Here is a 24,642-nt window from a genome sequence, read left to right as displayed (position 1 = left end):
GGGTATGATCTATTTTCTGTACTGCTGAATCACGTAACCATATTTATTCATGTGACAAGATTAATGTAATTTTCTAGTGGCAAAGATACACCATCCTTCCAGAGGGGAGGGAGAACTCAGGGGCAAACGATATTTGTTCGTGGATTTAACAAATATGATGGTGAAGACCAGGTATGTATTGCATTATCATTTTGACATCATATCCGTTGGTATCCCCTCTGCATTTCCATGTGATGAATCACTTAAATAACATGACTTGCAGATTAGAAGTTCTCTGGAAGAACATTTTGGTTCTTGTGGTGAAATTGCAAGAGTTTCCATTCCGACAGATCAAGATGGTGGTGTTAAAGGGTCTGTTCTCTGTTCTTACTCCTAACCTTTTATGTAATAGCTAAGTTGCCCATCGATTTAGTTTTCTATATAAAATATCCTCAATTTAGTGTGTTTTTCCCTGGGATCTGTCTAATATTGTTGTAGATTCCTGCATTAGAAAATTGATTATAGAATTTGGACATTATTATTTCTTTTTCATGTGCCTAGAATGGCCCTTTTGTTTTCCTTGAATTTTTTTTTGTTGTGTATTCACTTTTAGTAGATGCTATCACATATATTTTTTACTCTGATTATGTAGAAGTGGAATGTTTATTGGGCTTGGCGTGGCATTTTGTTCTTGATATTTCCTTTCTGGTAGATCATGTCCATTTAAAACGGAAAATAGCTGTGAATTTGATTGTTGCATTCTGCTTTTGGTAACCACTACATGATGCTGAGTGGTAGGATTTATTAGGTGATGTTTTGAAGAATCTTGGAATTGGCCTCAGTAGGATTAAGTGAAAATGTAGTCTAGTTATTCATTAAAGGATAACATTGTCTAGCTTATACACGTAACTTCATATTTTAACAATGTGGTGTTCTCCCTGAAAAAGAGTGGTGCTTTCTCTGAGATCTATAAATCTTGCCTTTGCATGCCCTTATTTTGTTGTACTGGCTAATAAATTTCACTTGTCTATTCACAGGATGGCGTATATCGAGTTCAAGGAGAGTAACGCATTTAACCAAGCTTTGGAATTGAATGGATCTGAATTTGGAGATGGTACCTTGCAAGTGGATGAGGCAAAGCCTAGAGGTGATAGTGCTGGTGGTGGCAGAGGTGGTGGTGGCAGGAGTGGGGGAAGAGGTGGTGGCAGGGACTTTGGTGGGAGAGGTGGCGGTCGCCGTGGTGGTGGGCGCGGGGGTGGTGGTCGTTTTGGAGGTGGTAGGGGACGAGGGACTCCCAGCAGACCAAGTATGGCTGCGGCTGGAACTGGTATGCATTAATGATATTTTGTTGAATTCACCCACCTTTTATATAGTTGATATGATGACCATTTAAAAACCAGCTGCCATCCAGTTTTATGTTTCTACTAACAAACATGTTCAATTTTGTTGGTTGCTTCTCATATTAATTACAAAATAATTGTACATTGAATTTGCTTTTTTGTAGCTGCTCAGAATAACTGGACAGTGGATAATTTTATATTGTGTCCTGTGATAGAGCCTTGTATCCTTGTTTATTGCTCCAATTTTAAAATTTCCTTTACTCTGGATTAGCTCTTGTTATAATATGCCTGGAATCTATAGGCTAGGTTCCAATTATAACATGCTGAAATGGCAGTTGAAATTAGGACGAATGCGCAACTTTGGTTCACAGTTCTACAATTTACCTCTGTGATGTGTTTTCTCTTGATGTCCTTTTGGCATTATCTCTTTCATCTTTTCCCTAATTATTTTCAAGTCTAACTGAATGCTCAGGGCATCATAGTGTTAGTATCTATTATTTTTGCTATTATGTAACGAACCTGTTGTCAATATATTGGTGCAGGAAAGAAGACAACATTCGACGATTAAGTAGTGGGAGATGAGGGACTCTGGCCTCAGCTGGATGCTTGAGTGTGGCTAAAGTTTTCGTGCTGCTTTAAATTATATTGAGTTAGATTTAGTTGGTATCAGTTTTTGACAAAACATGCAGAAGTTGGGGAGTGACTATTATTCTTCTTGCTGCAAATTTATTATGTTTTCCTTATTTTGCCATTATGTAGGATGCCTTTTTTCATTGGCTTGAGGATTTAAATGCTAAAGATTTGGGTAAAGAAGAATGTGATTTTGCTAGAGTTCTAATATGCTGGAAAGTTGTTAAGCTACGCTAAAAGAATATTACTTTCGGAGTACATCTATAACAGTGATTATAACTATTAATACAAAATTTGGATGAGTTTTATGATTATAAATCGATTAATAGCCATTGTAATAGATATATATTAAAATTGAAATGATGATTTTTGAAAAAATGTACTTCTACTGAAAGAAATTTATGGTGTCCAAAATTTTGATTAGTTAAAGGCGAGTTTTGCGGAAGGCTATGCCCCGCTATGGCATCGAAGTAACCTGTCTATTTCTAGTAATTGACTTGTCATACTTTTGCAAATGTGTACATATATGTACATTTATTATTATATGTAATATACAAAGAGGGTAGGGGTAGGGATCAAATGCTGGTTTTCTTTAGCTCCAAGAGTTTATGCCACCTTCTCTCTATGGATGCTCTATTCCTTGCACCCAAATCTGCACCACCACCAATTCATTCGTTCATTCATTATTTGTATTATAGTTAATTAATTGCAGTGGTAGAGCATAATTAATAAAGGATAGTACAACTTACGATGCAATTTAGGTTGAGAGTTGTTGCAAGATTCTGAGCATGTCTCCTACAAAATACACATACATTATTATGGTAATGGATGTAGAGGGAGAGAAATAAAAGTATTACATGGTGGGAGTGAATGTCTTACTTCAACTGAAGTGGCCAGCCGAATGTTGTCCTGTATTAGGGGATCAAGATTAGCTTCATATCCAGGCTTCACATATATTACCTGCACATTCAATATATGTGATTCATCATTTAATTTCTCTCTCTTGCAATGCACACTGCTCCATATGATATATGAGACTCATCTGCGTGTGTGCGTGTATGTTTTTACGTATATGTGGTCTCTATACTAAATGAGAAATGTTGTGGAAATTTACGGAAGGATCATCGGCACCAATGTCGGGAAGTTCTTGTTGATGATGATGATGATGAGTCGGGTACTCTCTGATTTGCCTGGTCGATGGTAGAATCCAAACCTTAAATGTTGTATTGATCTGATGGGACAACACAAAACACAAGCAATCAGTCTTCAATACACACTGGTCCATTATCAGAACTACAAATAACTAGGTTTCCGAATTAAATCAAACCACAAGTTACCGATGATGACGATGAAGATGAATATATGGGGTGTGTCCGAGGATGGAGATACCTCTCTTAAGTATGGGGTGCAGCAATTGCAGCACTTTCTGGTGAAGCATGTTGTGATTTTTCCTTCCACTGACAGCCCAAGTCCAGCATGCTGTCTCACATTTCACTTCTCATTTACTTATAATCATTCATAATAAACTTTCTAATCACCAAACAAATACAACAAAAAGTAAATGAATTTCGGAAAATTAATTCACCTTCTGAATAGAAAGGGCAACGGAAACATCCGTGTCCTTTTGAACATCGTCGGGCAGATCATGAAGCTGTAGCTCATGTATGGAGAATGTATAGTCGGAGTTCCATTTTCCATGCCATCTCCCGTCCGATGGGGATATCGTGATCAACCGCGCTTTGCTCTTCTTCTTTCCTGCCTTTTTCCATTAATCAACCCCAATGGAAACGTATAAATTTCGGATACATTAATTTTTATCATATTTTGCTTTATATATCACGAAAAACACATATAAAATAAAATAAACGATCCAGACTATTGTATATAGCAGTCTGCAACTTATCTTGGTTGTATAAAACATCACAAGAAGTAGATATGTGATGGACATGATGAGTTCAAATTAGAAGAGAGAAATGAAAAGGAGTGGTGGTTGGTGTCCTAAGGGTTAAGTGATTACCATAGGAGGAAGTTGATTTCTCTTGGCAGCAGCAGAAGCTCTAGGTAGGGAAATTGGCAAGTACACGAGTTTGTGTTGTACTGATGTGAATCTGTTGATCATGTTTCCAAATTCGCCCATCTCTCTCTCTCTCTCTCTATCTCTCTCAGAGGAAGAAGAAGGAAGAAGGAGAGTTTGAATATGCAGAAGTTGTAATAACCTTATCCTGCTGCTGCAAGAACTAGCCTTGTTGGCACTCAACTGAACAACCAATGTATCAGATATTTTTCTTTTCATGCATTACTACTCATTTTCTTTAAGAAAAGAGTAGATTAACCGCAACCCCCCCCAAAAAAAAAAGTTAAAATAGAAATTTTGATATTGTCACTGATTATATGTATTTCCTAACTAAAAATTATGTTCTGTCACGTTAATGATGAGTTTCATCGTCTTAAATAGTTACAAATTTTGCAAATGTTATCACCAACAAGAATTAGTAATAAGATATTATACATAAAGTTGTCTCTAAAAACAGTTAATAATGTATGTGTGCATAATTACACTTTTAATCCTATAGGACGGGGGTTCAGTACTCTTTAGGTCTCTGCTTTATGAGATTTTCAAAATGGTTCACAAATTTTAAAAAAATTATATTTATTTAATTCTATGCTTTACGGGATTTTTAAGATAGTCCAAAAATTATAAATTTGCTTTACGGGATTCATAGGACTGAAACGTGTTGTTTTTTTCCTAATTTTTGGACCATTTGGAAAATTCTATAAAGCATAAGACTAAACCTGTTGAATTTTGTCAATTTTAGGACTATTTTTAAAAATTTCGTAAAATAGAGGACTAAACGTGTTGAATCTCCTATTTTATAGGACTAAAAGTGTAGTTTTGCCAATGCATACATATGATGACCACCTAGTGATAACAATTTGTTCTTGACACTATACTTGTGTTGTCACTAATTATCTATAATATTTTGACAAAATCGAAATTATTTTCACTGAATAATTATCTATTCGTATTATATTGCTGAGTGGACATGCTTACTTAAATTTAATATCAAATGTCGATATAACGAAGAAAATTAACATATTGAAAATGGAGAGTATATACGCCAATATATTAAAACTTATTAAACATTGCCTAATTTAAGACTTTTATTATACACATTGAGCAATAAAAACTTGAATTATGCTTGATTTTGTTTTTGGATGAAAATATTTGGGAAATAACATTTTTGGTCCATAAGTTAAGCGTATTTTACTTTGATCCCATTTATTATTGGATTAGCACTTGTAGTTTAAAAAAAATAACACTTTTGGTTTTCATCCACTTTTTTGTCTACAATTTAACAGTGTAGTGCACGTGTTAGTATGTGATTGTTAAATATTTTTGGCTGGAAAGAAAGTTGATTTGTTTTCCAGCTTGGGACCATTTTTTGGAAAAAAAATATATAACTACATTTGAGGGAAAAAAAATAAATTTTGAAGGAAATTAGGCAAAAAACATAGAGATTTATTTGTTCTCTCACATAAATTAAATCTTAACCATCCCATATTTCGATAAGTTGAAACAGTAGAAACAACACAAAGAATCATATTTTCCACGAGTGAATTAAGTAGGCCAAAATAAAGCACTCATATGCTACTATTGGAAAAAAAAGGTCAATTTTTCCTCCAACAAAAAATACTTAACGTTGACGTGCTAAGCACGTGACTACATCGTTACATTGTAGATGGAAAAATACATGAGGAGCAAAAGTGCTAATTTTTGTAAATTATGGGACTAAAAGTTCTAATCCCGTAATAAATAGGACCAAAAGTGACATGGATCGAACGTATAGGATTAACAATGTTATTTTTCCTAGAATATTTATTTAAGTTTTGCATAATCATAAATTCTCAAAAAATTGTGGGTATTTATTTATTTGTAGATGAAGAAATATGGCTATTTACATATACAACAAATATAAATGTATTTTTTAGTTAGGTATGTTATATAGTTCCATGTAATTTCTTAAGGGGAAAAAAAAAGACATTTTAGGTAGTATATATTTTGTCAATTAAATTTTAAGCTTAAAAAAATTGTATAGATTAATTAATTACCATGGATATTCAAATAAAAGGATATGTTTAGATATTTGATAACATCCTCAAAAAGCATAAAAAATACAAATACTAGATTTGCGTAGCATTACAATACATCATATTGCGTGCAATTGGATTGATGTGTTGCGCATGAGATATTGTACGTTTTGGCCTTAGTTTCGATGAGGAGCTTGAGATGAGTATATAGCAACATTACCAAAAACGATATCAAAAGATGATACTTCTGTCGTCACCAGTGCTATGTCGCATGGAGTATTAATCGCTTTGAATAGAGTCTTACAGATTTGTTTGCAAAGAAAAGGGCTTGAAACGTATAAGCATGCAGTTACATGGGATGTGTGACGACATACATATTAAAATTTGCATACTATGTTGCATTGGGAAAAAACTTTAATTTTAGCATAAATTAGGTTCAAATGTACAAATATTCTTTGTGATTTGTACAATTATAAATACATATCTTGAAGTCGTAATTGTAATTATAAGTATACCCCTTGTTCAGTAACAAAAATATACACAAATGGCCCTTGAGTTACATTATACTAATACCCCTCAGGAGGTGTACAAATAATTTTGTAAAAGACATGAAAATTTTGTATATTTAGTCTAACGTCGGTGGTGTCATGTAATTTATCCTTAATTTTAAGAATAATATATGCAGATATATAAAAATTTGATAATGCCATTAATAATTATAAAAAAATAGAATATGATTTTGATCACATAAGTAATATATATTAATCTTATATATATAATAAAAATATCATGGTTTTCATTTTTTGGTTTTTTGAGGTCCTCATTTCTCCAGTCATTTCCTTCTCTTGCGTTGATTCTCTTCTTCTTCTGTCTATTCTCTCTCAAGTGTTAACTGAATCTGATACTTGGACTCCCGGAGATGACGACTATTCTTGCCGGCCACCCTCCGACCCGGCTGTCCCCCGTCGGAGAGAGTTTCAGTACTCTTCACAGGTGGATTGATGGCAGAATTCTCTGTTTTGGGTATTCCAATCAGGACTCTCACGTCCGTACCATTGTCTCCGGCGGTCCTAAACGGCGCCGCAGTAGGAGTTCATGGGCCCTTTTCTCTGGTAAGTTGGAGGATGGGGTTGAAGGGGATGATGACACTGGGGACGATGTCAAGCGGGAAGATCCTCAAGAGAGCGGAGTTAGCCCTGTGAGTTGATTTACTCCGTTTCCCTACTCCCTTCCTTTTTCCATGTGATTTTTCGTCCTTCCCTGTTTTGAGGCTTTAACTTTTCGCGTGATGGAGGCTTGAATGATGTATGCATGTTGAAACTTCTGTTCTGGTTTGTAGTGGGCCATTTTTGTTGGCCAACTAGGGAGAAAGCATCATAATTTCAGGTTTTTCAGGTTAACAGTGACATCCTTAGGGAAAAGCTAGAAAAAATTGTTGGGGTGGATGACTCAAGTTTCAGCGGGATAGATCTTGCAACTCTTATACGGAATAAATATGGGAGATCGTATGATGTTCAGTTAATCAAGAAGGTGCGTGATTTCTCTTTTCCGTTTCCATTTAATATGCCACATATGGTGTTTTGAAGACTTTGCAAGTGGACGAAGAGTATGCAGACAATTACATGGTGTAATAGATTTTCAATCATGATTCCTGCATTTGTAACTCGTGTTTTTACCACCTGTATGGTGGTTGCTGATTTGCATATCTTCTTTGACCTTAAACAATTTAGTGTTTTCATCCCTCAACGTGTGAGCACCGTTGAATGTTTGTTGTCCAGGAGTTTGGCCCACATCCAAAGTTACCACCAGGTGAACTGTTATATGGCACTAGGTCAGACCACTAGTTATATCCAATTAATTCTGAATTTCAAGATTGATGCTTTAATACTATTTGAAGGTAGATAATTGATGGTTCTATTCTTGTTTCCTTTGTGCCACACTGGATACATAAATTCCATGAACCATTTTTAACAAGTTTTTCCAGCATATTAAAGGTATCATTTGATCGAGAGTAAATAATCAGATTGAAATTACGTTCCTAAAGCTACTGTAGTGCCTATGAGTCTTGCTGTGCTAATATGGATACTTGTTTTTAGCTTTGTATTTCAACAGTCGATTTAAGCATGATTTGTCTGCAATATTAATGAATTATACTGGGAATAACCTATTGTTTGTACTTTATGTCACAAGTCATTCCTTAATTACTGCATGGATTGCTAAAATTGACTGAATTTCTTCAAGCATACAAGTTCATGTTGCCAAGCTGGCTTTTTTCTGTTAATGTTGCAAAAGGTTAAATTTGAAATAGATCAATTTTACAACAAGTTTTTAGGATCTTAGACTAGCCAAATTTACCACCAGTTTGGAAATAGAACTTTTATTTTAGTTGTAAGCCTTAGAAGTTATAGACTCTTCCAAAAATAAATATGAAGTCAAAATTAAATAATTTTTAGTTCCCTTGATTCATGACGGCAATAGTCCTGCTACATATAAAGGTGAAGTGCAGTGTAACAAGTTACTTAAGTTTTTGTTTTCATTTATCGATGGTTGTTTATATAATATTTAGCACGGGGACTCTATTTGAGCTCCAGCCTAGATGAAAACTTGAAAAATTGTTTCTGTTTGGTGCAGGAGTTCATGGGCAGAAATCTCCTTGCTTTGAATGTCATGTGGAAGTACATGGAGCAGGTAAGCAAGTTTTTCTATCGTTTAATAGGAGATTATGTTATCAGTGCTTATGCCGGAATTAATAATGAGACCTCGAGTATGCTTGAATTGACCAATAAAATTCAGAACTTTTGAGTATGTGGATTAGCCAATAAAATTTGGAACTTGGTTGCCTGTATGCAGAATCAAGAGAATAATTTCTGAATAACATCATAGAATAGAATTTTAGGCAGAAGGTTAGGCCCTCAGTTTTCAGTAGCAGTTATGCTGCTCCAGTTTTTCTCCCTGTCACAGGTAATAGCCTATGCTTCTCAAGCTTTGTTTGTGAAATCTTTGGGGAAAAAAACTTAGTTTTCTATCATCTATTTTTGTAATTTTTTCCCCTTAAACTTTTTATGAACTGATGCATCCAGGGTGATTCGACCATCGCTCCTCTAGTAAAAACTGCAAATTTCAACCAAGCAATATCAAAATCCTAATTGGTTATGTAGAAGTAACAAATATGAAGCTCTTATAATGTCAAGCTCAATAGTAAGAGTTCTAATTTGAGGGGAGGTGGCGAATACAATTTGCCGACTTTCCAAGACGGTTGTTGCATCATAAGGCTGACTTTGTTGCAGCATTTTCTGCCACCTTAAGCGTTACTGCAACTGCGCACATCAGTATAAAGGATAGAAGAATTAAAATATACTGGCATCTTGGTGATTGAAACACTTCTGGTTTAATCTAATTATTATCTTTCTTTAATAACAAGAACTGCCATGTACAGGCGGGTGTTTATCATTGGAGACCTACTGGTTTATTATACTTGAACCAAGGGAGTATGAGCAAGCATTTACTCACTTACAATCATTTAAAAATGAAAATTAACAATATATAATTTGCCTTTCTGGGAGACAGTAATGTAGCCTGGAAACTTGTGCGGTCCTAACCTAAACCTACTTTAACCTAAATATGGACTTTCTAAGCTAAGAAGTTAGCTACCATCTTGTCCTTTTTGAATATACAAATCAAAGATGCCTGGTTGCTCGTATTGACCTTTACGACATCCATGGTAAGGTATTGAATCGGCAAAAAACTATATTTCTGCCTTTATCTTTAATCTTATCACCAACACATTTAGCATTCACATGATACAGAATAACACTAGTTGTAAACTTGATGGATGTCTGCTAGTGCAGCCTATAACAAATTCCAGCTCTAGAATTTCATAAAAGCAAAGACCACCTTGCCTATTTGATCTTATAGGACACCTCCTGCAGCAGTTGCTCTTGGAGTCCCTTTCAGCACTTCGCTGGAATTGTATATTTGTACCATTTCAGTTGCGGTTTTAACAAATCTATCATTCTATATTCCACTTTTTGCTGGCTGGAAGTGTTGCCCCCGAGACAAGCAGATATTCTTGCCTACTGTCCATGAATTTTCCTTCTAACAGTCTTGTCTCATGCAAGAGGTAAATCTGCCTTTCCACCCATCAAATAATTTTATTGTCGCGGTGTTCCTTCGCCTGGTTTTTAGCATCATTAGGTTTGACCCATGTGAATTATAGCATGTATACTGGAACAAGAATCCTTGCATGTTCAAATATCATAAAGTCACCTGAAACCACCTATGAACAATTTAGCCACGTCCTGCGTGCTTCAGAAAGAACCAAACAAAGCTAGCTTGTATAGTGATCTGCTTAATCCTGCTATTGATTCCAAGTGTGAACACAATATTTCTCAAGGTATGTGTATCAGGATATGGGTTCACGCTGCTTATGTATCTGATATTTTGGTGGAACATCTAACTATAACTGGAAAGCGGGTTGTTCAGAGCTCAGAACACAAATAAAGCTGGTCGTTACCTAAAAAACTTTCTGTAGTTTTCAGTCATTTTTTCAAACTTAGATGATATTCTTCTGATACTTTAAATACTTATCCACCATAACCATAGTCGAGTTCGTCGTACTTAAGTTTGCATCCTCTGGAAGGTGTATGCACTATGGTGCCTAACTAGCCATTGGGAGAACAGCACGATCCCTCGTTTTTCTGAACAATTTATTTTCTTACTGAAGAATTTACATGCTTAGATATAGTCCATGTAATCCATGTGACTACTTACTCTACAGGGTGTGACTTGGTGGATTAAATAAAGATGAAACAAAAAGTCCAATTTGCTCTGTTTTCAGTCTTACTCAGCTATGTTGTGCTTGCGTTGTCTTAGAGATCATTTCCACTGACTGAAGAAGAGTACATTTTAAGGCTTGATGATGTGGCAAATACTTTAAAATGTTGGGGAGCTGTCTCACATGTCCGAAGCAGTCTTGAGAAGTTGAAAGAACGGCCTCGAATAGGAAAGGTAAACCCCTTGACGCTTGATTTTGTCCTTAGTTTAAATTCAATAAGAATGTTCATGCAGATGTATCTCCCCGTTAGAAGTAAACAATAGTTTCAATAAAGGATAGGGTTAGATCGAAGTTTACTTCCAAGTTGTGACCTTATTATTCTATACGAACAAAAGAAGAAGGTGTTTGTTCTGATTACATTGTTGTTCAGTGGGAAACTTTGTTTCTCAAATACTACTAACATAGACATTCTATTCTATGCAAGTGACTCTGATAGTTGACGATTCTTCACATCTGCATGTGCTATAAGAACAGACTTTAGGTTGGGGTTCCTCTTTGAATTGTTTCTTCCTCAGTTTGTTTGACCTTCTTTCAAGTTTTTGGCAGAAACTTGAAAATGTCAAATAATACGTTGACAGAAGCATTTCTTCCCATAGTTTTTGCCAGAAGAACTTAAGGAGGATGTTTATGCAGATTCTCACTGGAGGTTGATATGGCAAAGTTGAAGATCAATTTTGTGATTTCATGAAGTACACGAAAAATTAAGTACTATTAGAACAAAGTGGAAATGTCGAAGTGCTTATCCAGCTTTGTTATGTTGCAAAGTGTAAAGAAACCATGAAAAAAGTGAGCTTCGGGTACCCGTGAAACTGTTCTAAGAGAAGGACGGAGAAGATCAACACACTAGGTTTGTAGACTTGATCTAGATATTGACTGAGATACTGAAAAGCCCTTGAAGTCACCTATTTATGCATGTGTCCTACTGGTTATCTTGTCCCTCAAAAAGAAGATAGAAAGGTTAACAATAGTCGTATAACATTTTGCTTCTCCATCTAGTCTTCAATAGAGACTGTTGGAAAATTTTATTATTTTGGTCAACATAATCCCCAGTATTTCCATTTGGCCTTTCTCTTAAAAGTGACTATTTTTGTTCAAGCAGCGAGTGCATGTCTGAAGGTGATTAGGCTTCTACACTGCACCTAATTGGCTGGGTGGACGGCAGGCTATTATACTATTATGTGTTTGATAGGATTTGGCTTATTGACAACTATTTCGTCAGGTTTTCAGTCAGTAACAAGAGAAACACCCCTACGAAGCGGAGGCATTATTTAATATTACGGACTTCGTGTCTGCTAGGACTAATGCTTCTCTTGGAGATTATTTTGGTCTGCATGCATGAAGTCGTAATGGCTTTAAGAGGTCAATCTGGTGTCGGGATTAATAGGTCAGAAGTTTCGTTGTCTCGGGTGTTTTGCATTTGAGAAAACTATGTTGGTTTCTTTTTCTTAGAATGGCAAAGCTTTTATTCAGGCGATTTTTGCTGACATACTAATTCGTTAAGAGTTTGCAGAAAAAGAAGTCATGTGATACCATTATGCAACTGCTTAGTTCATCCTTAACGTTAACACGAATTTTCAGATGGGCCATGATTTAGTCCACGCTAATAGCTTCATACTTGCTTGTTTGCTGCAGGCTGTGAGCATATTTATAGATATGGATGAGTCCGGGGGCCGTGCAAATGAGTGGATATACAAGTAAACCTTTTCAGGAAAACCACACATCGGCTTATTTTGGTATGCCATGTTAAAGTTTCTGTTAACTTCTTCCTAATTCGCAAGGAACAATTACAAACTCACCATTACGGTTTGAATAATTACTCTGACACCCCATCAACATACTGAAGAGATCATCAAAAGGGGAGTATCAGTGAAATTATTCAAATAACACAAATATTTTTTATGATTTGACCATAACAGAGGTGGTGTTAGTATTACTACGTAAATCCCTGTTCGTAGTTGTGTGTCTTATTCAAATCGTTCTTCTGAAGCAGATAGCGTGCATGAAGGATGTCGCCTATTCTTTGATATACTAGCAAAGCTGGGAAGACTGATCTTGGCTACTCGTAAGTAAGAGAAACACGGGGGACCTGCTGCTTTATGTTCTTCAGTGGCTATATTGCAGTCGCACTACACATGAGCTGGTCCTGTTGCAGTACACAACGAACAACTGCTTCTTGTAAAGTTTGAGTTGAATAATTTGTGAGTTTTTCAGCTTCTTTGCATTTCTGAAAGAAGAAATGTTGTTTCCTGAATAATAGTTGACACTATATAGTGTTACCCTGTTGATTCTAAGATGAACATGGAACCACAACTTCAGGAATGAATCGTATTGCAGTAAAACTTACACAAAGAAATCGAAAACACGACATCATATTATATTTAGCATCTTATAAGCTCGTAGTTTATGGAAAACACGACATGACCGTATTTTAACCGCTAAATCTCTACGAGTTTATCAAGTTCATAAATTGTTTCTTCAATTTATGAAATATTAGGTTTAATTTAAACATGAAAATTTTCGATTCAGAGTTGAAGAGATGTTTGTACTTTTTATACATAATCACAATTTTGTTACTTTATATAATTCAAAGCAAATACAAGCGGGTTTGTTGGTTTTGGAAAGTAAATGGAGATTTCTTGCTGCTTCATTTTTAATTTTTTTGAATGAAGTTTCTGATAATAATAATTATATTATTACGCCAATATTTAATAATTAATTAACATAATAAATTTCTTATTAATAATTCAACCAATAAATAAAATAAATACCCATGCATTTCGTAAAATTCAAGCCTGTTACCTTAATTTGATTGTGAGATTTTAATTTTAATTACTAGACTAAGATTTCATTAATAAAATTCCGAAAGCTTTTAATATCTAATAATTTCGTTTCTTTTTATGGTGAACATATTATGAAACAAGTAAACTTCTTATAAAATTTAAAAGCACTTATGCAAAAAATTTTAAAAAGCATGTAAATTTGTTGAAAACCCTTTTAAGTTTCATAAATATGTTCTACAAAACCAATTAATGAAATCTATTTATTTGTAAACAATAGAAAGGTGAGTCAAAAAAATTAGGGAAATTGGAAAAATTATTTTATGTACATATGAATTAATACTTTGTGATATAAACAATAGTTTGACATTTTCCATCATGCTAATTGGCTCATCCACAATATTTTGGTTCATAAATTGATCGTTTCGTACCAAAACATATATCAAACTATAAATTATTTTGAAAACTAATAAATACCAAACTATAAATAAGACTCTAATTAAAATTAATTTACGAATCAGTTTCAAAATTTTTTAAAATCACATTGTAATTATAGCTATCTTTCTTGAGCTATGATATAATTATGAATATCTTTTCTAATTTTGAAAATTAAATACCTTTCTCAGATGACAAAATTGTCATGTAACCCTAAATGGTAAGTGTGATTACTTATATTGCTAAAATTTTTTAAAACTAAAAATATTTAAAAAAATTCTAAAAAATTTGAAGATGGGAAATAATTGATAGAGAATATTGGTTCATAAATTTCTTCCAAAAAAAAATTAAAAATTATATTAAAATATAATTTATGATTTAAAATGATATTTTAATTAATTCATTGTAAAAATTAAATAAAAATATAAAAGGGCTAAAATTCAAATAAGATATTTTTAATTACGGTAAATTCAAATGAGTAGCTGCAATTTACCCTATTTATTACATAGAATTAGTTTGAATATGAGTGATTTCTAGTCCGGATTTCCCAATTTGCATTTCTATTGCCAGTTCAAATTTCCCCTCCATCATCAATTGGTACAATTAGGGTTCATCTCGAATTCTCCCTCGAAATTTCTCTCCTTCCCATAACATGGAGAAAATTCCTGCGGCCTGCGCCATGGACTGGAGCATTCAGCTTGAGAAAAGCCTCCGTTCTCAAAAGCCAGGTGAATGTATATACATGCAACTGCATTATATTTTCTTTTTTTGTTGCTTTCTGGATTGGAACGTTGATTAGCAATGATTGTTGTTTAGGTAAATCTATTGAAGCCCTAGAAGAAATCGGCGGACGGCTGGAGTGGTGGAACAGCGAGTCAGAGCTAAGATTTGCGGAGTACTGCATGTTTGGTTTAATCCCTGGCGAGGACAAGCTGTTCCTTAATGCGATTTTTCTGCGTTTAGCGGATGCATTTAGGTTAGGGAACAAACAGATTAAAAATGGTGTTGTTAAGCTTTTCTTGAGAATGAAAAAGAGAAAGAGAAGAAATGGGGAAGGTATTTTGAGCAAGGGTAAACTGGAGAATTACTTGGAACTGTTGAGCAGAGTGAAGGAAGTGTTTGATAAAGGGGATTCTGAGGAAAAGGCGTTGGCTTTGCTCTTGTTTGGTTGCTGGGCGTATTTTGCCAAAGATTGTGCCGATATCCGGTATATTATTCTATCAAGTTTAGTCTCTGGTGATGTTCTTGAGGTAAGGGCTATAAGTTTCTAGTCTGTGAACTTAGCATGCAGCCCATGGTTCCTTTCTGTTCAATTAGATATACGTGGGCTTTGGATTTCAGTGAGGAAAATGAGGGAAAAAGCAAAATATCTCAATGAATAAAATTTATCTGGCAGTTAGATTTCATGTTGTAAATTAGGAACTGGAAGTTGTGCTTTTGTTTCTTAGGATAATTGTTCATGTCCATAAAGCATATATGCATACTTACAGGTAAGCCAACTATCTGTTAATACACACTTGGTGGGCTGCTGTTGTTTGCTCTATGCTACGCGTTAGGACGGTTGTTAAGGATTGCAAGAGTAAATAGAAATACAATTTTGTGTTGTATGATGAACAAAACCTACCGCCACTTTGCAGGTGAAGGCTGCTTTGTTTGCCGCAGGATGCTTGTCTGAATTGTCAGACGACTTTGCGAATGTTTTCTTGGAGATACTTACTGTAATAGTCTCATCACCAGAGGTTTCAAGGGACCTAAAGTTAGCTGGATGGAGAGCATTCTCCAAACTATGGTGCTCATTTTCGCTTGCAGAGAAGGCATATAAGGTTCAGCATCTTTCCACCGCTCTCTAACAACAAAATACCATTATCTGGATCGTTCTTGCCAGGAGTTAAAGCATATTGAGGACAGCAAGCTTGTTTAATAAGAAAATTATTATGAGGAGACAAATTTGAAAATATGCACCATTTATGAGATTAAGATGCTGTGTGCTAGGTGCACCAAGATGTTGATTTCTACATATGTTATGTGCATGTTGTTGACATATGCTTTTATGTGACAAGGTCATGTTGCAATTCTTAAAGATACTTCTTGTAGACAGGTTTAAAGCTTCTTATGGATTCTTCAGAAGATGGCCTCTCAGCTGTGATGCTAACTTCACTTTCCAGAATAGCTTCTAGGTGGATGCTTCTACTTCCTACTCAGGTGCCTATTCAGCTTATTGATTTTTCAGTTTTAAATCATTGCTTGCTCATACAACTTCAAAAATTCTGGACGAGAAAGTTGGCCAAGTTTTCCTGGGATACTGCAGATAGTGGAACTCAATTTCTAGGTAGGACTATGAACTGGATGGTCTATTTGGCTTTCCATGGATTTAGCTTATTGATCAATAAACTGCTGGCTGATCATAATTAGGAGTTGATGGTTGGAAATGTAAAAACCTGAAAATGTGTCAGATCTAAGCAAAAGCAAATGCAGCTAATATGTTAGCGAAGTTTATACTGGTTTGTGTTACAGGTAGAACCTTTTTGCTTCTTTTCTACTTTTTTTCTGCAGTGTGATTACTTGGTTTTACTGTAGCTTCTTACTTCTGGTTGTAGATAGAATTGCTTGCAGTGTTTGTGAGTGAAGAGAGATCTTTGCACATGCAAGCTACATCGTTAAGATGCCACCGCTTCTTCCTAGCACGAGGAGTTTGTGATTTTCCCTCAACTAAAGACACTGTCTACAAGTTATTTGGCATACTACACAGATCAGAAAGTCAGCCACCAGTACAGCTTGAAGCTTTAAGAATCTTGCATAAGGTGTTCTATGCTTGCATTACTAAATTATGGCCTCATTATTTTCTTAGAGTTTCTGACTTCAGGTGTTTTGCAGATCCTTCTGTTTAATTTATCCATCATTCCTTGTGTGGAGATTGCTGACCTTTTCCTGAAGCTGTTAGTCGTTGTTAAAAGCATGCTACAGTCGAACATTGTGTCAACCAGAGTTTTAGCTGTTAGAGTTCTGGCTGATCTTTCTGGAAAGGTTTTGGGGAGAGAAGATATTGTATCAGGTGGAAGTGGTCCTGCCCTGGCATCCCAGGTGACATCCTTTGTTTTAGATCAGATCCTTTTGCTGGTAACACCAGAGGTGGATATTCATCAGGCTGACTTTTCTGTGGAGCTTGAGGTTAAAAGCTTGCTGTACATCTTATTCAACCTGGTTGAAAAGCATTCATACCTTCATTGCCTTGTTCTAAACAATATATGCTTGTTTATAGACAAACTGATAAGGATGATTGACAAAGTCATGGACACAGGAAAAACTGGCTTGTCAAATCATGAAGTGACAGAATTTGGTAGCCATGGAAAACTAGTGGTTGAATCAAAACTCATGCTGTGTGTATTGAAAATTGTGGTTGTTTGCTTGCAAAACCTTGAACAAACTGATGCTGAAACGAGCCAAGTTTTGGATGAGCTGAAGCGTCAAGCAGAAAATGTATGCCGGTGCCGCTCTTTTAATAGCTACATCAGCATGAGCTACTGTCTTTTATTGCACCTGCATTCTGCTTTTGTTTGCATGTGGCGAACAGCAGAGGAATTGATGTCTCATCATAGAAACTCGAGTCTGTTTTCTCTTGATTCAATTCTTCAGCTTGATATATTTGGTTTGGATTGTGCCAAGAAGATGTTAGGAAGACATAGTTATTGGTGTTCTTATAAGGCTGGAAGAAATGCTGCCTGTCAGGGGGCATGGTCTACAGCTGCTTTCATATTTGAACAACTTAAGGGAGTGGTTCATTCTGCTTCCTGTTCCTGCTGGTTGAAATCTTTGGTTCAGTTCTCAACTGCAGAAAAGAATATTCAGTTGTTTGCCTTCCCTGAGCAAGGCAATTCTATTGCCCATTCTGAAGGTAATTCAGATGCGACGGTAGGCATTGCATTGATGAGTAACTATTATAACTACATGGAAATTCTTCTCAGAGCTTGCGATGCACTTCGTTCTGCGGAAGAGACCCTTGCAGCCTCTGGCATTGGGCATATGTTCAGTTTCCAGAGGTGGTTTTTGGCCGTCAGGGCCAAGGCTCTGGGAACTGTTGTCGATGTGATGAAGCTACTGGATACAATTTCCTTTACTCAACATGGCACTGGCTCTGGTGGACAAATAGAGAGACGCATTCTGCTACCAGGTGCAACTTCCCAGACACTTGGTCCCTTAATACACTCTTCTATGGAGGTTTCTTGCCGGATGACAAAATTAGCTCGAGAATTGGATCTACTCTTGGCATCTTTCATGGGTATGGACAGGCAAAGTGTGGCGAGTGTTTCTGCACTTGCATTAAGCTGCTCACTTGTGGCCTTTACTACTGGTTTTGCCTTTCTAGTTCCAGACTTGCATTCTTCAGAAAATTATAGGATTTCTAAATCTCATAACTCGGTGGAGCCTTTCCATGCCTTGCTTATAGAAGATTTAGTTGGGCGATTGAGGCATATAGACAGCAAAACAAGGAAAAATCTCCTGTTTCTTCTGAAGTCCTTTCGCAACAATAGAGGCTGTTTTTTGCCAAGGTTCCAGTCTCGAGTTTCCTATGCTTCTTATGAGGCAATAGTCTTGCACAAGCTCTGTGAGTATTCTGTCGGCGAGATTTTTAGATTGCAAAGTGATGCAAACAGAGTGCAGTTATGTGATGATGCAGCATCTCAAGTTCTTTATAATGTTCTGCAACTGCTGTTGGGCACTATCTCAAAATTGATGTTGATTCCTTTCCGGACTCCCCATCACTTCTTTCGAGTAAGGTAATCTATAATAAATAACTTCTAGTTTATTTTAAAGACTAAATATATTGTTTATCATCTTGGAAGTTTGCTTTCCCGACATGTTTCCGCAAATGTTATTTATATCATAAACTAGTAAATTTCTAATAAGAAACCGTTATTTCCAATCATATCTACTGCATATATGGCAACTTCTAGAATGCTAAATTTGTCATTTTAATGAAGAGAAGTTGAATATCGCAGTAAATATAACCTTTTCATCTAAATAATGTGAAACCGTAAAAGACTGAAGATATACAAATATGAGCGGATTATATGGCAAGTAAGAAATCTATGAAGCTAACAACCACCGGATTTATTTATAGTCCGTAAACCTGTTTCTTTTTGGTAATTTTTGTCTAGGGGTACATTTGGGATTTCATGAAGTGCAAATTTCCATGTTCTATGGTAAGGCTTTCTATGTAAAGGCTTTTTTGTGCTTTGAATTGGGATAAGCTCATCTTTCCCAATAAAAGCTTTATCAACCTTGAACTGGGAGAATCTTGGAGCCTATACATGGAGATATAATCTTCAGTATTACCTGAAGTGGAATATAAATATGTATACTGAGTTCTTAAATTGCTTTCTGGGCTTCTATTGGATTTTGTGATTCAAATCCAAACCTTGATTGATTCTTTGGAGTTTTAGGCACGTCACCTAGGTTTAATTTCTCTCGCTAATCTTCTGTCTAATTTCACTGCTTCAAATCCTTAAATTCTGCTGTGATAATCATTTAAAAGTGCAAAAACAAGAGTGTTACCTGGATAAGTAAATTCTCAGTTATGTCTCTTCAGTCTCAGTTAGATTTTAGAATTTCAGTGTATTTCATCTGCAGTTCATATCTAACTCTCGGTCGCAGTTACCTTTTGCTGTTACTGTATGATTATATCTAAAGGCGCTTTACACTTTCAGCCCTGCTGTTTCATCTGAGCTCTTTATGACGAATGAAGATGGTCAAATTATTGATAGATCATCAGTTGTGTCGGGGTTCCATCTCTCACTGAGTTTGTGCCTTCAGTTGAAGAACATGCCAGCTAGCCTGCCAAGTCAACTGAAAAAAGTTTACTGCATTCTTATGTGTAAACCACATTCTCATATAACAACTGGAACAGGAGAGAGTAAAGGGCAAGCCCAATTTAGAAGGCAGGATCACGAAATTGATGATATGATGGACTTGAATGAAAAGCTGCTCAGACACGTCATTGGTTCCGTGGAAAGACATGGGCTGCACACTAGAGGCCAACCCGATGATTCTAAGATGGTAACTGAATATGTTTGTTTTGAACTAAATCAACGAGGTCAAGGGTTCTCTACTTGCTTGCTCGACGTTGCTTCTTTACCCGTGGGCTCTTACAGAATCAAATGGCACAGCGGATGTATAGATAGTGGAGGTTCTTATTGGAGCCTGCTTCCTGTGAATGATGGCCCATTGTTCAATGTTCACGATGGGACAACCGTGAGATGATTTTGCTAAAGGATTAATGGCTAATGAAGTTGTCCAAGTGATATAGAAGGAATTGCTGATATATGTCTGTATGTACTTCAGAGAAAAAGGAGATTACTTCTCATGTCTCTTGTACATGTGCTCAAGCTATTCGAACTATAGTGAATGGGGAAAAAAAGAAAAGAAATTTTCCCATTACATAAACCAAATTATGCTCTTCAAATTCGTTTTGAATTGATGCTCACATATCTGCTAAAAACCTATGGAACTGCTGATTTAATGATTTTGATAGCTCGAAACTGTTGAACGTATTGTTATTCATACTTGTTGCTTCAAAGGACACTGGTTTTAATTATGGGACAAGGCATTTTATTTTTCTTAAAACTGTCCTTTATGCCATGAAAAAATAACTAATACTTTCCTGGAACAAAATAAAGTGACTGATGGAGTTATTTATTGTAGTAAATCTAATAATAAAACTAGTTAATATGAATAAGTTCGATCTTTGTAGTATATATTATATTTATTATTGTATCAAGTAAAGATTTTACAGTAGACTTGCCATATAATTAATGATCACCTTGATGAGCTTCAAACTTTTTTACCTTGAGGTCGAGTCTAAAAACTTCAAAAAAAACTCGGGACTCATTTACATCCCTAATTCAGTGGCATTATTGCAACACAGGCAGAACATGTACCCAAATTCTGTAATTGTGTGGAGATCAGTATGATGTCTATTTCTTGCAAGAGGTTTGGATTATGGCCAGAAGCCTGAAAACTAAGCAAGAGTTGAGGAGGACAAACAGTAAAATGAGTTTCGAATAGATAACAGGGAATGCTTGTCGGCTGAACGTGTTACAAGTGATCTACAGTCAGAAATTTCTCAAGTTGAAAGCTACTCTTAATGGAACAAAATTCTAGATAATATGTAGGCTACAAAAAGGACAAGCATGTCATAAGCAATGGAAAGCCAAAGGATTAAAGTGTCCGGAAAACCTTCTCAGCCGCTGCTATTGTCTGTTGAATGTCCTCAGGAGTGTGTGCCAAGCTAGTAAAACCAGCCTCAAATTGAGAAGGTGCAAAATAGACGCCTTCTTCCAGCATTCCTCTGTAGAACTTTGCGAATTTTGCGGTGTCACTCTTCTTCGCGTCACCAAAATTGTAAACGGGGCCATCAGTGAAAAAGAAACCAAACATTCCATTTATGTACCCACCAGAAATTGCATGACCGGCCTTCTTTCCAGCATCCAGAATGCCCTGAATAAGTTGACCGGTAATCTTGTCCAAGTAGTCGTACGTGCTTGGTTCTTTTAGTCTCTTAAGTGTGTGGATTCCGGCAGTCATTGCCAATGGGTTTCCACTTAGTGTACCAGCCTGATACATTGGCCCTGCTGGAGCAACCATCTCCATTATCTCCCTCCTTCCTCCGTATGCACCAACTGGCAGACCACCACCAATGATCTTTCCAAGTGTTGTCAAATCAGGAGTTATGCCGAAATATTCCTGAGCACCACCATAGGATAAACGAAACCCAGTCATAACTTCGTCAAAAATAAGGAGAGCACCATCATCTTTGGTGATCCTGCGCAGGGCATTGAGAAAATCAGGTTGTGGTGGAATAAAGCCAGCATTTCCTACAACAGGTTCAAGGATAACAGCTGCAATTTCTCCTTTATTTGCCTCGAAAAGGCTTTCAACAGTCGAGATGTCATTATAAGGGGATGTCAATGTCTCATAGGTAGCTGCCTTGGGAACACCAGGGGAATCAGGGAGTCCTAGTGTAGCGACCCCACTTCCTGCCTTTACAAGGAAAGGATCAGCATGCCCATGGTAGCAACCTTCAAACTTGATGATCTTTTCACGCCCAGTGAATGCACGAGCCAACCGCAGTACACCCATGCATGCTTCTGTGCCAGAATTGACAAATCGAACCATTTCAATACTTGGAACAGCAGAAATCACCATTTCTGCCAGGACATTTTCAAGCAGGCAAGGAGCGCCGAAGCTGGTTCCTTTCTTCATTGTTTCAGCCAAGGCAGCAAGTACCTGCAAATTTCAAAATGCCACATCTGTTTCATAAACTGTATAAAACACAGCAGTTTAAGCCTTTCATCATCCACTCATCTATTATACAACCAATGCACACGTGCTCAAGGCCACATCTCAAACCACTTAATGAACACAAATTTCTTAGGAAGCAAGTGCAAAAAGATCCCTAGGCCACAAAAAGCTTGTAAATGATCATATCCCCGACCCATTTCTTAATTGTAATGTAAATATCATACAGGAAAAGCAGATCCCTCATGGTTATCATCCCTAAATACACATTGTTAAAAATATTTTAGGCTGCTTCTACTCTATATTCAGAGAAGCCAAGCGCTTCCTTCAAATTGTAACTGCATTTGCTTTGAAACATTTCTAACACACTTTTAACAGGTTCCCGAGAAATGTCGTAGATTCCTAAGCCATTTAATGTCAAGATAGGCAATAATTGAGGCAAGTAACGAACCTCATCATCTGCATGACCAATAATGGCTGGCCCCCATGATCCAACGTAGTCAATGTACTCATTACCATCAATATCCCACATGTGAGAGCCCTTGACAGAATCAATCACAATAGGCTGACCACCAACTGATTTGAAAGCACGTACAGGGGAATTTACACCTCCCGGCATTAATTCCTGTCAACGTTCAGAGACATTACGCTCAATTAAATGCTGAAATTTCTTTGGCACATTTAACCAGAGGCCATACAAGATAGATAGAACATAAGACTCAACACATTAATGAAGTTAAATTCATCTTGCAGGAGATACAACAAAATGCTAAATCAGAAGGCTGATGACCACCACACCACTTGTACCTACAACAGATATTTGCATTACATGAAAACTTTTTCTCCACAGAGTTAAGTTCATTGAAGGTAAAGGTAATGAAAAGAAAACCCAATATTCAGTTACTTCCTTGTCTAGAACTTCTCTCTCACTTGATGTGACATATTCATCTCTTATTCTTTTTCTCTCTCTTGTTATAAAGTAATAAACGTAAACCATGGATAATACATTACTTTATTAACTAATCATTTATTTCCATATACATATATATATCACTGCTCTATTGCTTTAATGATACTATGCAACTATGAGGAGAGGTGCTCAATCTTATAAAGACCAAAAGTTAATTCTGTCCTCCTGCAAATCTTACATCATGGGAAATTGGATTAGAATACCATGTCTTATATTGTGATTCGCATATATTACTAACATATATCTTTGAAGATATGCTGTACTATAATCATAAGACTCTGCCTCATGTAGAAAGTATCACCTTTACCCCATTATTTCAAATGGAACAAGACTGACAGAAGAGGAGGGAATATATCATATCATAAGACCTGAAGTGACTTTGGACTTGGTGTGTGCAAGTGCATGATCTTACTGGGTGGTAAAGTATTTTCATGGTATTTTGATATTGTATTTTAGAATACTTTTAGATATGAATGAAGAAAGCCCAATCATTTTTAGAAGTAATGCTAAAAAGGTTTCTCGCTGATTAAATTTAAAAATTGCTGAAATGTGAACAGATAAACTATTTAACTCTGTAAGTACAATGTCTCAATTTTGATCAACAGACAGATAGTTTAAAAAGGGAAAGTTTCAATCAATTATATAGCATTAAAAATCCATAGCCACTGATTTGAGCTACAAAAGAAGACAAGCATATTCAATTTTTCTGCTTTGCACCAAAACAAAATATTCAAAGTCAAATCAGAGGTAGAAGTTCCAACGAGAAACTTCAGAATTATTTTTCAGCTATAAACATTCTTTGAGATCAGAAAATTAGTTTATGTTTTTATCCACAAAAAATTGGCAACTCCAGCATTCAACCTGCAGCCTGCTCCCACCTATTTCATAGGCTAACAAAAAAATAATAAGAAAAGGGAATGCATTTACTCCGTCTAATCATCACAATTTTCCAATAGCGCACTCTGTGAGCTGTAACTTAACCTGCTATGATAATCCACATCTACTCTCACCGTCTCCAGAAACAAACATCATCCAATTTCAACCAATAGAATTATTATCTCAGCCCCCAGAGACAATTTAAGACAAGAAAATCTAAGAAATCGAAAGGCAAGAGCATGAATATTTCACGCATATGGTTGGACAATACAGTCAACACTGATCGATCAGTTAATGAAGTAATTATCACAAATATTAAGTCATTCGGACGACCGACGCACACCGCTTCTGGCGGCGGCCGACGGCAGTTTGACTCAATTTTGATGGACACGACACCCCTACACCTGTAATTGCAGC

At 36.2% G+C, this 24,642-nt stretch overlaps 5 protein-coding genes across 8 annotated transcripts in view; 3 read left to right on the top strand and 2 right to left on the bottom strand.

The window, feature by feature from the left end:
* Positions 1-2,159, top strand: part of LOC105156301 (nucleolin 2-like) — a 7,115-nt gene extending 4,956 nt beyond the window's left edge. The window contains exons 12-15 of the mRNA XM_020691736.1: positions 71-171; positions 263-351; positions 1,017-1,306; positions 1,862-2,159. Of these exons, the coding sequence (XP_020547395.1) occupies positions 71-171; positions 263-351; positions 1,017-1,306; positions 1,862-1,887 (506 nt within the window). The 3' untranslated portion in view covers positions 1,888-2,159. The remainder of the gene's footprint in view (positions 1-70; positions 172-262; positions 352-1,016; positions 1,307-1,861) is intronic.
* Positions 2,461-4,189, bottom strand: LOC105156092 (large ribosomal RNA subunit accumulation protein YCED homolog 2, chloroplastic). Its single transcript, XM_011072133.2, has 7 exons — positions 3,967-4,189; positions 3,535-3,708; positions 3,339-3,428; positions 3,064-3,180; positions 2,829-2,909; positions 2,699-2,744; positions 2,461-2,601 (listed from the first exon to the last, which is right to left on the bottom strand). The coding sequence occupies exons 1-7, from the start codon at positions 4,084-4,086 to the stop codon at positions 2,525-2,527; spliced, it is 705 nt and encodes a 234-aa protein (XP_011070435.1). The 5' UTR covers positions 4,087-4,189; the 3' UTR covers positions 2,461-2,524.
* LOC105156091 lies at positions 6,914-13,211 on the top strand. Of its 4 annotated transcripts, none has more exons than XM_011072130.2 (6): positions 6,914-7,236; positions 7,434-7,568; positions 8,670-8,726; positions 10,911-11,045; positions 12,505-12,605; positions 12,863-13,211. In XM_011072130.2, exons 1-5 carry the CDS (start codon positions 6,958-6,960, stop codon positions 12,568-12,570), a joined length of 672 nt encoding a protein of 223 aa, XP_011070432.1. In that variant the 5' UTR covers positions 6,914-6,957; the 3' UTR covers positions 12,571-12,605; positions 12,863-13,211. The 4 variants fall into 4 exon arrangements, with proteins under 4 accessions (XP_011070432.1, XP_020547522.1, XP_011070433.1 ...); XM_020691863.1 differs by having other exon boundaries at positions 12,860-13,211; XM_011072131.2 differs by lacking the exon at positions 10,911-11,045.
* Positions 14,601-20,417, top strand: LOC105156089. Its single transcript, XM_011072128.2, has 7 exons — positions 14,601-14,812; positions 14,901-15,334; positions 15,722-15,907; positions 16,179-16,286; positions 16,682-16,885; positions 16,959-18,859; positions 19,790-20,417. Exons 1-7 carry the CDS (start codon positions 14,737-14,739, stop codon positions 20,340-20,342), a joined length of 3,462 nt encoding a protein of 1,153 aa, XP_011070430.1. The 5' UTR covers positions 14,601-14,736; the 3' UTR covers positions 20,343-20,417.
* Positions 21,111-23,029, bottom strand: LOC105156088 (glutamate-1-semialdehyde 2,1-aminomutase, chloroplastic). The gene is made up of 2 exons (XM_011072127.2): positions 22,831-23,029; positions 21,111-22,367 (listed from the first exon to the last, which is right to left on the bottom strand). The coding sequence occupies exons 1-2, from the start codon at positions 22,996-22,998 to the stop codon at positions 21,300-21,302; spliced, it is 1,236 nt and encodes a 411-aa protein (XP_011070429.1). The 5' UTR covers positions 22,999-23,029; the 3' UTR covers positions 21,111-21,299.

The sequence above is a fragment of the Sesamum indicum genome, linkage group LG2 (assembly GCF_000512975.1).
Source record: "Sesamum indicum cultivar Zhongzhi No. 13 linkage group LG2, S_indicum_v1.0, whole genome shotgun sequence".
Taxonomy (NCBI): domain Eukaryota; kingdom Viridiplantae; phylum Streptophyta; class Magnoliopsida; order Lamiales; family Pedaliaceae; genus Sesamum; species Sesamum indicum.
The sequence above is the reverse complement of the archived record's forward strand: the minus strand, read 5'-3'. Positions and strand labels throughout refer to the sequence as shown.